This window comes from Felis catus, chromosome A3, assembly GCF_018350175.1.
Source record: "Felis catus isolate Fca126 chromosome A3, F.catus_Fca126_mat1.0, whole genome shotgun sequence".
NCBI lineage: Eukaryota > Metazoa > Chordata > Mammalia > Carnivora > Felidae > Felis > Felis catus.
In genome coordinates this window covers 63,387,803-63,400,246 of record NC_058370.1, presented here as the reverse complement: position 1 = coordinate 63,400,246, position 12,444 = coordinate 63,387,803, and the positions used below count along the sequence as shown (strand labels likewise).

General features: G+C 37.5%; 1 protein-coding gene across 7 annotated transcripts in view; it reads left to right on the top strand.

The window, feature by feature from the left end:
* Positions 1 to 12,444, top strand: part of THADA (THADA armadillo repeat containing) — a 332,244-nt gene that overhangs the window by 1,122 nt on the left and 318,678 nt on the right. For 6 of the 7 annotated variants that reach the window (XM_045054143.1, XM_045054144.1, XM_006930069.5 and 3 more), the window contains exons 2-7: positions 1,976 to 2,075; positions 2,361 to 2,455; positions 3,172 to 3,302; positions 8,017 to 8,165; positions 8,285 to 8,317; positions 8,824 to 8,872. In XM_045054143.1, coding sequence (XP_044910078.1) covers positions 2,000 to 2,075; positions 2,361 to 2,455; positions 3,172 to 3,302; positions 8,017 to 8,165; positions 8,285 to 8,317; positions 8,824 to 8,872 — 533 coding nt within the window. In that variant the 5' untranslated portion in view covers positions 1,976 to 1,999. Of the gene's footprint in view, positions 1 to 1,975; positions 2,076 to 2,360; positions 2,456 to 3,171; positions 3,303 to 8,016; positions 8,166 to 8,284; positions 8,318 to 8,823; positions 8,873 to 9,336; positions 9,823 to 12,444 lie in introns of those variants that run through there. The other variant, XM_045054147.1, reaches the window with a different exon arrangement.

The following is a 12,444-nucleotide window of genomic DNA, read 5'->3' as shown; positions in this document are numbered from 1 at the left end:
CTTCATAGTGTTTATTACTAGGGGAGACAGACAATATACAAATAACCAAGTTACTGCAATTTCAGGTAGTAGTAAGTACTATGAAGAAAATAAGTTAATGGAAATGATCTGTGAATAGGAGTGGTGGCATTTTAGGGACAGTGGTCATGGAAGGCTTCTCACAGGAGGTGGTATTTGAGAAGAGACCTGAAAGATGAGGTGCCAAGATCTTGCAAAGATCAGGTGGAACAGACATTAACAGGCAGAGGTATTAGGAAGGGCAAGGTCCCTTAGATGGTTAAGAGAAGATTGATTTGAGATGAAATGCAGAGGAAGGTAGTACCAGATTACTTAGGGCCTTGAAGGCCAAGGTCTGAAGCTAGATTTTATTCTAAGTGTAATTGGAAGCCCTTGGAAAGTTTTAAACAAGAGAGTAATTAGATTTGATGAGAGTTTTAAAAAGACTGTAAAAAGAGGGGACTCTTGAGAAACAAGGGAGAAGAGAGGAGACCAGTTGTGAGGCCGTTGCAAGAGTTCAGGTGCAAAGGGTTCATTCTGCTTCTGTTTGGATATTTTCAGAGCTGGGCGATTCTCTGTTAAAAAGGCAGTCCATTCCATAGTTAGACCAGAGAGTTCAGGGAGAGTTCTCCCTGAATCCAGGGAGCTGGATTCAGCCTCCCTGAAGCTTGCACTGACTTTTCCTAATTCTATAGCAAGACAAAAGACATCTCTTTTTCTGACAGTCCTCCAGCAACAGCAGCTGCCTTATGGCACTTGTCCTGTCCTCTTTTCTCCAGACCAAACACCTTTGGTTAACTGAGCTGTTCTCTGAAGGGGGTGCTCTCTAGGCCCTTCAGAAATCTGTTAGCTCCTTGAAAGTTTTATCATTTGTTATGGCTCCTTAAGGGATAGCCACTAGCACTTTACTTGATGCTCCACATGTCACCTGACCTGTGGGGGTGAGCAAGGGATCATGCACTCCCTTGATCAGGCTGACTTATAATGTGGTCTTTAGCAGACATGTTGTTCTGTTGGCTCACATACTGATTTGTTTCAAATCACATTTGGCTGCTGTCTCCATGTCTTGTATTAATGTTTTATGTTTTTTTCTAATAAAAAATGCAGCATTTTACATTTATTTCTGTTTCATCTTGCTAAGTTCATTCCAGTTTATTGGGCTGTACTTTAATCCTGATTTCAACATTTAACATGACCTTCCAGCTTTGTAGCTTTTACAGATTCTCTATGTTATGTCCTCCAATGTCTGAATCACAAACATTGCTAAACATGCTAACTGTGCTAAGAAAAGAGCCCTGTGTTGCATTTCCCTAGAGATGCCCAGATGTCATGGTACTATATGTGTGTATTCTTTAGGAACATTTATTCAAACCCATTACGGACCTTGTTAACTAAAACCTTTTTAACTAAAAGCAAATTCTGTTAACTAAAAGCAAACTCACAAGGATAGTATGCAAGTTTCCTTTATCAAATACTCTGCAAAAGTCAAGATACAGTGTGTTATGACATCTCCTGATATGTCCAAGAAGGCACAGAAGTTAGTTGAGCCCAGTTTACTTTTGGAAAAACCATGCTGTTGTTGTTGTTACTGTCATTACTAAAATGAAGGTTTGCTGTATTTTTAAAATACAAAGACTGGGTCGTAATAGGAGTAACTTTGGAAAATAATAAGCTGTTGTTGAGCTTAAAAACGTTTTTCTTTTTTGAAGCAGAAATCCTTAGATCAGTGGTTCTCAACCTGGGGCCACTCTGCTCTCCACGGGACATTTGGCAATGCCCGGAGATAGTTTTTGATTGTAATAACTTGGGGGGAGGGGATGCTGCTGGCATCTAATGGGTAGAGGCGAGGAACGTGTTAAACATCCTACAATACATAGACACCCAAAAATTAGCCAAAAAGTTTCTGGTCCAAAATGCCAATAGTGCTGAGTTCAGAAATCCTGAATTAGACAATGCTTTAAATTCTTCTTTTTTACAGTGTCTACTATTAATTCTATTTAAAATGGGCGTAAAGAAGAAGAAAGAAATGCAAGTGACTGCACTGACCATTTGCCATCAAGACCTTGAAACCTTGCGTTGTAAGTGATTTCTGACCTCATTTGTTTATTTCTTTTCTGGGTTGCAGAGTATTTTTATGTCAAGACTCAATATCACATAATGTTCAGACTCTTTCTGTTCAATTTTTCCATGTTCCTTACATTCAGTTTTGCATGTAAAATGATTTTGTCTTCAGATGAAGTTCGACCTGCTTTTGTTTTGGTTTGGTTTATAAATACTTAGATTTTGCATAATGCGTAGCAAAGGTAAACTTATTTGCATATATTGTTAAATCCTTGAAATGTTTTTGTATGTGTGTTATCTAGCTTTGGCTGATGTGGAAGGAAAGAATCTAGCTTCTTTGCTGTTACATTGTGTACAACTCACAGATGGAGTGTCACAAATACATTGTGTTAAACAGGTAAGACTGAGTTGATATTCATTGATGCATCTTGAAGAATATTGTATCATGCTATTATGAACTTTTAAAATTAACTGACAGTTTTTGGCTCTCGATTTTTAATATCAATGTATCATTAAAAAATAGATTTTTTTTTCCTTTTCTGTTCATTGTATAATCTCGTTTTACTCAGGGTATCAATAGAAGCCATATTCAGGCTTCCACTGCCATTGGAGCTGTAAATAGATGGGACATTGGGACAACTGTGCATACCTTTTTTGTGGAGATAAATTTAAAAAAATTATTCTGAATATTGATCTGAATCTTTAAAACTTTTTAGCAGACACATTAAAAAGTTAATATAAAATATAAAGACTGTCCTTACCAGTAAGTGTTTCAGTATTAGGATTTACCATTTGAACTTGCATAGTTTTTTTTGGAAAGCAATTATATATATTTTTGCTTTTTCAATAGTGCCACAGAATTCTATAACTTGAACCATTAACAAGTCTAATTCTTAATAGAGGTGGGTCTGGAGAGTAAAATGGGAGCTGGGGGTATGGGTTAAAAAGTTAAAAAATACTAAAATCAGTGTTTAAATCAGTATCCTTAACAATATAGGGTAGGAAATATTTCACATTACATTGAGACTTAAAAGAGTGTTTGAAACTGTTACTTTGCTATATATACTTGATATTAGACAAAAGTACCATGACTTTGAATTTTTTGGATTGTAGATTGTGCCTTTACTGGAGAAGGCAGATAAAAATGGCACATGTGATCCCAGTATTCGAAGTTGTTTGGATATTTTAGCAGGAATTTATCTTTCTTTGAGTCTAAAGAATCCCTTGAAGAAAGTCTTGGCAAGGTAAGGACAAAAAGGAAAGGAAGTTAACCATCATAAATGTTCAATCTGAGCAAAAGTAACCAGTATTTAAAGTTCTCCTGGTTTGGTAAAACTGAACTGAAATATGTTACTAGCAATTTCATTTGTATGGTCTCTGTTTTGTGTATATATTACAACTTTTATAAAATGTAAAAAGGCTTTTTAGGTCAAAGACCTTAATAAAACAGGCTCTGGGCTCAAGTTTACAGACGCTTGGTTTAGTACATTTATATTAATGCAATTCTTGGTTAAGTTTAAACTGTCATCCTGCTATTTCTTTTTCCTTTATTTTTCCCATTTGTTCTTGGTTTAAGCATATTTTTAATTACACAGGTAATATAGAAATGTATGCTTAATGTAAAGACTTTAAGCAATGCAGAAGTGAACAAAATGAAAAATGAGCCTTCTGTTTCCCTCTTTCTGGCCTATCTTACTTTACTTTTTTTTTTTTTTTTTAAGTTTATTTATTTTTGAGGGAGAGAGGGGCATGTGCGTGTGCAAGCCAAGCTGAGGAGGAGCAGAGAGTAGGCGAGAGAGAATCCCAAGCAGGCTCCACACTGTCAGCACAGAGCCTGATGTGGGGCTCCATCCCATGAACCGGGAGATCATGACCTGAGCTGAAACTGAGAGTCTGGTACTTAACTGACTGAGCCATCCAGCCACCCCTATCTTACTTTCTTTAGTAAAGGTCATCGCTTCACATTTTGGTATCTATCTCTTTAGACCTTTCCTTTGGGTTTAATAGGTGTATTGTATTTTATTTTAATTTTGATTTTTTTTTTTTTTTTACATAAATGTGATTATACTCTACTTATTGCTCTGTAGCTTGTTTTTTGACTGAAGAATGTCTTAGAGGGGTGCCTGGGTGGCTCAGTCGGTTAAGCGCCCAACTCTTGGTTTCATCTCAGGTCATGATCTCACAGTTTGTGAGTTCGAGCCACACATTGGGCTCTGTGCTGACAATGCAGGGCCTGCTTGGGGTTCTCTCTCTCTCTCTCTCTCTCTCTCTCTCTCTCTCTCTGCCCCTCCCCTGCTTGCTCTCTCTGTCTCTCTCTCTCAAAAATAAATAAATAAACTTAAAAAAAAAAAGGAATGTTTTAGAGATATTTTCGTATCAGTGTAGTCCTTATTCTTTTTTAAAAATTGTGTTAAAAAACACATAACATAAAATTTGCCGTCTTAACCATTTTTGAGTATTAAGTATATTTACATTGTTGTGCAGTGGATCTCTGGAGCTTTTTCATCTTGCAAAACTGAAAATCTATACCCATTAAACAGCAAATCCCCATTTTCCTTCTCCCTACCCTCTAGCTGCCACAGTTGTTTCTATGAATTTGATTGCTTTAGTTACCTCAAATAAGTGGAATATTTGTATCTGTACCTTTTTGATTGGCTTATTTTACTTAGCATAATATTCTCAAGGTCCATCCATGTTGTAGCATGTGGCAGGATTTTCTTCCTTTTTAAGGTTAAATTATGTTTCATTGTCCATATGTACCTCATTGTATTCATCCATTCATCTGTTGATAGACATCTGGGTTGCTTCCTCCTCTTGGCTGTTGTGGAGAATGCTGCTGTGAACATGCTGGGTGTGTAAATATCTCTTTGAGATCCTGCTTTCAGTTCTTTTGGATATATACACCCAGAAATAGGACTACTGGATCATATGGTAGTTCTATTTTTAATTTTCCGAGGAGCCTCCATATTGTTTTCCATAATGTCTTTACTATTTTATGTTCCCACCCAAAGCCCTTATCTTTTCTTACAGCTATGTGTATTCCATAATACGGGTATACAAAATTTAATCACTTTCTCACTGATATTTAGTGTTTTGTTTTCATTATTCCAATTTCATTATTCCATGATGCAGTGATATTCTTAATCATGTATATAGTTGTTCTTTGTATTTTCTGAGATAAATTCCTAGAAGTGGAATTTCTTCACCAAAAACATTGCTAATCTGTACTCCCCCTAACAGTGAACCAGAGTGCCAGTGTCTTCATACCTTTATTTATAATTCTGGATAATATCAGTCTTTATATCTTTAAAAATCTATTGGGTAAAAAATAGTATTATGTTTTACTTTTCATTTCCCAGATTGCTGAGATTGAATATTTTTTAATATGCACAGTTTGACTGTTTGTGATTACATATCTTTTGTGTGTCTTCTTGTTAGAATGACTTTTTTTCTTACTTAAGTAAATTTATTTAATGTGTCAAAAAGCAAATGATCAGATAGTGGCCAGTTCTAGGGTTTTGGTGAAGCAGTCAACCATGTCATCAAAAATCTTGATGTTTTCCATTTTTCTCCCATGTGTTGGCCATATCTTCCCTCAGAATTACAAGGGACTGTAGCAGTTACAAGCACCTTAGACAGACATGACTGCATCCAGAAAAAAAGTCTTTTCCAACTCTTTTTGTTGGAGAGAAAACATTTTGCAGGAGGTCTCAGTAGAGTTCCTATCACTTTGTGTTGTCAAGATTGGGTCATATACCCTCCTTCTGGTTTTAAGAATGGCTGGGAAGCAAGATTCTCACACCTCTGTAGTGGGAGGTGGGTTTTGCCAATAAAAAAGGGCATGTGGGGGGCCTCTGGGTGGCTCAGTTGGTTAAGCATCCGACTTCAGCTCAGGTCATGATCTCACGGTTTGTGTGTTCAGGCCCCGTGCCAGGCTCTGTGCTGACAGTTCAGAGCCTGGAGCCTGCTTCAGATTCTGTGTCTGCCCCTCTTTCTTCCTCCTCTCATGCTCATGCTCTGTCTCTCTGTCTCTCAATAATAAACGTTAAAATTAAAAAAAAAAAAAGGCATGGGGAATGCCTGCAGGAAGTCAGCAACCACAGAATGTCTTCTTGATTTATAACAGCTTTATATAGATTATGTGGCAAATGTATTCCTTTGTTTATAGTGTGTTTGCTTTTTAAAAATTACAAATTATTTTTTTGGTAATCAAATCTACTAATATTTTTCTTTGTATAGATTTCTGAGTTTCATGCCTTGCTTATGTATACTTTTTCTAGGATAAGATCATATAAAATTACATGCTTGTCTTTTAAAATTTATTTTTTTTGTTTAATTTTTAAATTCATCTGGAGTTAAGCTTTGAGTGGACCATACGTTAGAGATCCAATTTAGTTTTCTTTTTTGTAATGGGGAGCCACTTATCCCCAAACTTTTGAATAGTCCATCTTTCCCATTTATTTGGAATGCCATTTTATTATGTTCTGTGTTCCTGTATAAACATAGATTCAATTTTAGATTTGTGTCTATTTGTTTACTCACCCATACCACACTTTCATTTCCTATAGTGTGATAATTTAGTTTAATTATATACTGAAGCACATCACCCCTTTGGTGACCTTTCTTTTTCAGACTGTTCCTATTTCTAAATTCTTTTTCTTCTAGAAGAGCTTTAGAACTCTTTAGGCAATTAAAAAAAATTCTTACTTTTTTTTTCTAAATTTATAATGTTTATTTATTTTTGAGAGAGAGAGAGAGAGAGAGAGACAGAGACAGAGACAGAGACAGTGTGAACAGGGGAGGGCAGAGAGAGAGGGAGACACAGAATCTGATGCAGGTTCCAGGCTCTGAGCTGTCAGCACAGAGCCTGATGCAGGACTCAAACCCATGAATGTTAAGATCATGACTTGAGCTGAAGTCAGAAGCTTAACCGACGGAGCCACGCAGGCTCCCCCTAGTGGTTTTGATTTAGATTAATTGAGGTAAAATTGACACTAAATTAAATTTATCTTTTCAAAAATTTTTAAAAAAATTTGTTTATTTTGAGAGCGAGCATGTGTACACGAGCAGGGGAGGGACAGAGAGAGAGAACCCCAAGCAGGCTCTGCACTCCTTGCTGAGCCCAACATGGGGCTCAATCTCACAACCGTGAGATCATGGCCTGAGCCCAGAGCAAGAATCCAACACTTAACCAGCTGAGCCATCCAGGTGCCCCTATTCAGTGAATTTTTATTGACTATCTACTCTATGTCAAATAAATATTCTAGGCACTGGGGAGACAGTGAATAAGGCAGTATAGAATGGAGGTTACATTCTAAGAGGAAGATTGAAAATAGCCAAATAGTCAAAATATATAGGATTAGATGAAATGAATGTGATTGGGAAAAATAAAGCAGTGATGGGAGATGGGAGCATCAAGGATGGGGTGAAGGTTGCAATTTAAAATATGGTGGTCACTTCAGATATCTTTGCTAAAATGACATTGATAAGGTGATATTTGAGATTGACCTGAAAGGGACAAGGGAATGATTATTATTGGGTCTATTTGAGGGAGGAATGTCAGTTGGAGGCAATAGCAAGAACAAAGACTTTGTTATATTGTTGCCACAAGGAAGGCCATGCAGCTAGAGCTAAGTCAACAAGGATCAAGATGAGGCTGGAGAGATAGTGGTGGGGCTAGAGTTTGTGGAGTCTGTAAGTCATTGTCAGCGCTATGGCAACCAACTGGACTGAGATGGACATGTGGGACAATTTTAAGCAGAAGATTAACACAGTGTTTTTATAATCTCACTCTGGCTTCTCTATTGAGGAGGGAAGCAAGGAGTTCAACAATTGTGGCATGAAGTTAAAATTTTCTGGCTGTATTTTGAAGATGTAGTCCAGTATTACTTCATTTGTATGATTCCCTTCTACATACTACATGGTTGCCAGATTTCTAATGCTTCGTTCTTTTTCTAGCTCACTAAATGGCCTACCTGAATTTTTTCTAACTGAGGCTGTACAAAGTTTTACTTCTCGTCTTCAGGAAGAATTGAGTACTACTGATGTGTACTCTTATAGGAAAGTAATTGACAATATATCTTCCTGTATGGAGAACTTTGACGTAGGTAAGCCAGCTCTTTTGTAGTATTTTTTCTATCATTACATTATTGTTTTTAAACAATTTTGTTAATGTTAGTTTTGGTCCTGAAGCTCCCTACCAGTGTTAATTTTTTTATTCCCACAGGTAGAGCAGGTGTTAGTAATCTTCTTAAAAATGGTAAGTCCCATTCTTTTATTTTATTCTGAGGGTGTAACTGCTTGTATGAGTCATTTTGGAACTGGTTGTTTTCGGTTTCTTGACAATGGGTAGAGTTTTGCAGATTACCAACGTGCATCACGTCCCTTCCTTTTAAATATTCCTTTTAAATTTCTACTTCTATACCATGATATCACTTTAGGTAATAGTGACTTAAAATATTTTCTTATATTGACATTAAAATTCACAGTTTTAGGGGCGCCTGGGTGGCTCAGTCGGTTGAGCATCCGACTTCGGCTCACGTCACGATCTCACGGTTCGTGAGTTCGAGCCCCGCGTCAGGCTCTGGGCTGATGGCTCAGAGTCTGGAGCCTGCTTCAGATTCTGTGTCTCCCTCTCTCTCTGCCCCTCCCCCATTCATGCTCTGTCTCTCTCTGTCTCAAAAATAAATAAACATTAAAAAAAAATTAAAAAAAAATTCACAGTTTTAGGTTCTGCTTTGTCATTATATACTCTTTTTGTTTCAGTGCTTCATTTTATGCAGAAGAGTTTAACTGAAATCTCTGAAGAAAATAGGCAAGTAGTATCTGTATGCTTGTGCATGTGTGCATGAACACTTGTGGTTGCGCATTGTCTTTGTACATAGGAAATTTTTAAAAAGTTTCCAGAACATGCTTCATTCCATTCCTCTCTGTTAATATTAGACCTGATTATTTAAATGTATTTTTTAGAGGTTTGATATTTAATTTAAAAAATCAGAAAGGGGCACCTGGGTGGCTCAGTGAGCTAAACGTCCAGCTCTTGATTTCAACTGTTGATTTCAACAGTTTGTGAGATTGAGCCCCGCGTCGGGTTCTGTGCTGACAGTGTGGAGCCTGCTTGGGATTCTCTCTCTCCCTCTTTCTCTCTTTCCCCCTACCCTCAAAATAAATAAATCAACTTAAAAAAATCAAATAAATTTTTAGGAGAATATGAGCAAGAGTTCCTTCCTCCCTGAGTGTTCCTTACTCATAACGTCTGTTCTTTTATAAATGAAACATCCTGTTATTTTTCTGGGGATATTAATGATAGGGTTTTGTTTTGTTTTGTTTTTAAATATAGTTTTCTTACCTTTGCATAGTCCTAGTTCTTTCATGTTGCTGTTTTTTTTCTGTTTGATGCTTTCGGTCACTTCACTATATGAAACTGGAAGCTTTCTTTAGAAGTCTGGTGATTTTTAGCCTAGCGCTCATATTTAAGGATGGGGCACTGAGAGTTGATTTGAAACTGTGTATATGGGTGGGGTTGATGGCAGGTTTTATTGTAGGCTAGTTTAGCTAGGCTATTTCTTTGGAAAACCTCCGATGTCAATATCTTTAGGTCTTTTTGCATGGGTAGTGGATTCACCATGGAACCAAACCATTGGCTTAATCTTCTGGTTGCTGAGGGAGTGAAAACAGCTGAGGTCATGGCGTTTGGCATTCATTGTTCATATATTTGCCTAATTCGCTTGTTTGCAATCTGGTGTTGCTTCACCTTCCCTAGAGGTAAGCCACTTGTTTGCTGGTTCTTACTCTTCTTCAACAGACTTGTAGCCTGTCTTCTTATTTTCAGCCCTACATTTATTTCCACATCAAGGAGTCCTGGTGCCAAGTTTCTTAACCTTTTGAGTCTGCAAATCAGGTCGTTTTGGGGATTATTCTCTGGCCTAGTATTTACTTTTGTTGATTCTGCTAAGTTAGTTATTATCTATCTGCTTTGTGGCTTCCATAGGCTTATCGTTATTGTCTTGTTGTCTATTTGTTGCCCTTGTGTATTTATGTCTTTTTATGTGGTTGGTTTACTGAGGTTCTGGCAGGGAATAGAGGTAATAAATGTGTGCTATTCTTTTTTTTTTTTAATTAATTTTTATTTTAACTCCAGTATACTTAACATACAGTGTTATATTAGTTTCAGGCTATTAGAGTGATTCAACAATTCTATACATTACCCAGTTCTTCTCACCATAAGTGTAGTCTTTAATCCCCTTCACCTACTTCACCCCTCCCCTCACGAACCCCCCCCCTGGTAACCATCTGTTTGTTCTCTATAGTTAATAGTCTTTTTTAATTTGTCCCTTTTTTCTTTGTTCATTTGTTTTGTTTCTTAAATTCCATATATGAGTAAAATGCTATGGTATTTGCCTTTCTCTGTCTTATTTAGCATTATACCTTCTAGATCTATCCATGTTGCAAATGGCAACATTTCGTTCTTTTTTATGGCTGAATAATTTTCCATTGTATGCATGTGTGTGTGTATGTATATATGTGTATATATCACATCTTCTTTATCCATTCATCTATCAGTGGACACTTGGGTTGTTTCTGTATCTTGGCTATCGTAAATCATGCTGCAGTAAACATAGGGATGCATATGTCTTTTCAAATTAGTGTTTTCATATTCTTTGGGTAAATACCCAATAGTGGAATTACTGGATCATGTGGTAATTCTATTTTTAATTTTTTGAGGAAACTCCACACTGTTTTCTGCAGTGGCTGCACCAGTTTGTATTCCCACCAACAGTGCACGAGGGTTCCTTTTTCTCCACACCTTCACCAGCACTTGCTGTTTCCGGTGTTTTTGATTTTAGCCTCTGTGTGCCATCTTTCACCCAAGGTTTCCTTTTGCCTTGCCAGGAGTGCCTTCTCTGTCTCCTTTTAGGTTCTTCCTCTGCTCATCTCTTGAATGTGGGTTCTTTCCTTGTTATTCTGTTTGTTCTTACTGCTTAATACCATCTACCTCCTTGGTGTTAGGCACCTGCTAATATTCAAGATTCCCACATTTCTCACTCCAAGTTAGATCTCTTCCCTGAAGTGGTGGCTTCATATAGTCGCTTGCCTCCTGGACATCTCAACTGGGATGTTTTATAGGTGTCTCACATTCAGTGTGTCCAAAAGAAAATTCACTGCCTTTTTACCCCCACCCACTAATTACTTCTATTCTTCTTTCTGTATCTTTGAATTTGCCTATCCTGGATACGTCACGCAAATAGAATACGATTTTTATTTTTTTGTGTGTTTTCAGGGTTAATCCATATTGTGCCATGTATTAGAGTTTTATTTCTTTTTGGCTGAATACAGCATTCCATTGTATGTATATACCACATTTTGTTTATCCATTCATCTGTTGATGGACAGCTGGGTTGTTTCTTCTACCTTTTGGCTGATGTAAATAATGCTGCTATAAACATTGTTATGCAAATATCTGTTTGAGTCTGTACTTTCAGAATTAGTGGATTATATGGTAATTAGTAGAATTAGTGGATCATATGGTAATCTAGTGTTTAACTTTCTGGGGGACCTTAGACTGTTTTCCCTGACCTGTGTTTTAATATCATCACTCTGTGTTCTGCTGTGTTGAGAATAGACTGAGGGTGGGCCAAGGATAGAAGCTGGGGGACCAGTTAGGAGGCCACTGCAGTAATCCAAGGGAGAGACAAGAGTGACTCAGGCCAGGAGTAGCAGTGGAAGTGGTCTGATTCTGTATTTTGAAGGTAGGACGAACAAGATTTTCTTACAGATGGGATGGGGAGGAGGAAGTCAAGGATGGTCACAGGGTTTTTGTAGGATAGAGATCCTAGCAGGTGTAGCAGATTTGGAGTTGAAGATGAGTTCATGTAGTTGGAGGTGTCTGTTAGACATCCAAGGAAAGATATTGAATAGAAAGTTGCATATACAAGTCTGGAATTAGAAAGAGAGGTCTAACCTGGAGATAAAAATTGGGGAATTGTCAGCATATAGATTATAATTTAAGGTTTATGAGCTGGATGAGATCAGCATCAAGGGAACAAAGTAGCTGGAGAGGGGGACTAAAGACTGAGTTGTGGAGAGCTATAACATAAAGAGCTTGGAGAGAAGATGATGAACTAGCCAAGGTGTCTAGGAAGGAGCGATGGTGAAGTAGGAGAAAGTGGAGGAGAGCCTGGTGTCTTGGAAGCCAGGTGAAGAGAGCATACCAAGGTTGAGGGAGTGTTCAAGTTATGAAATTGTGGCATTCATTCTGGATCTGCTACTTTTACTCTAAAAGGAGAGAAATGAGGTTGGTCATTGGCTGAGAAGGAGGGAAATGTTGAGGTAAGAGTGTTGAAAGTTTGTAGTAAATGTCCATAGAATTGGAATGTTTATGGGAGT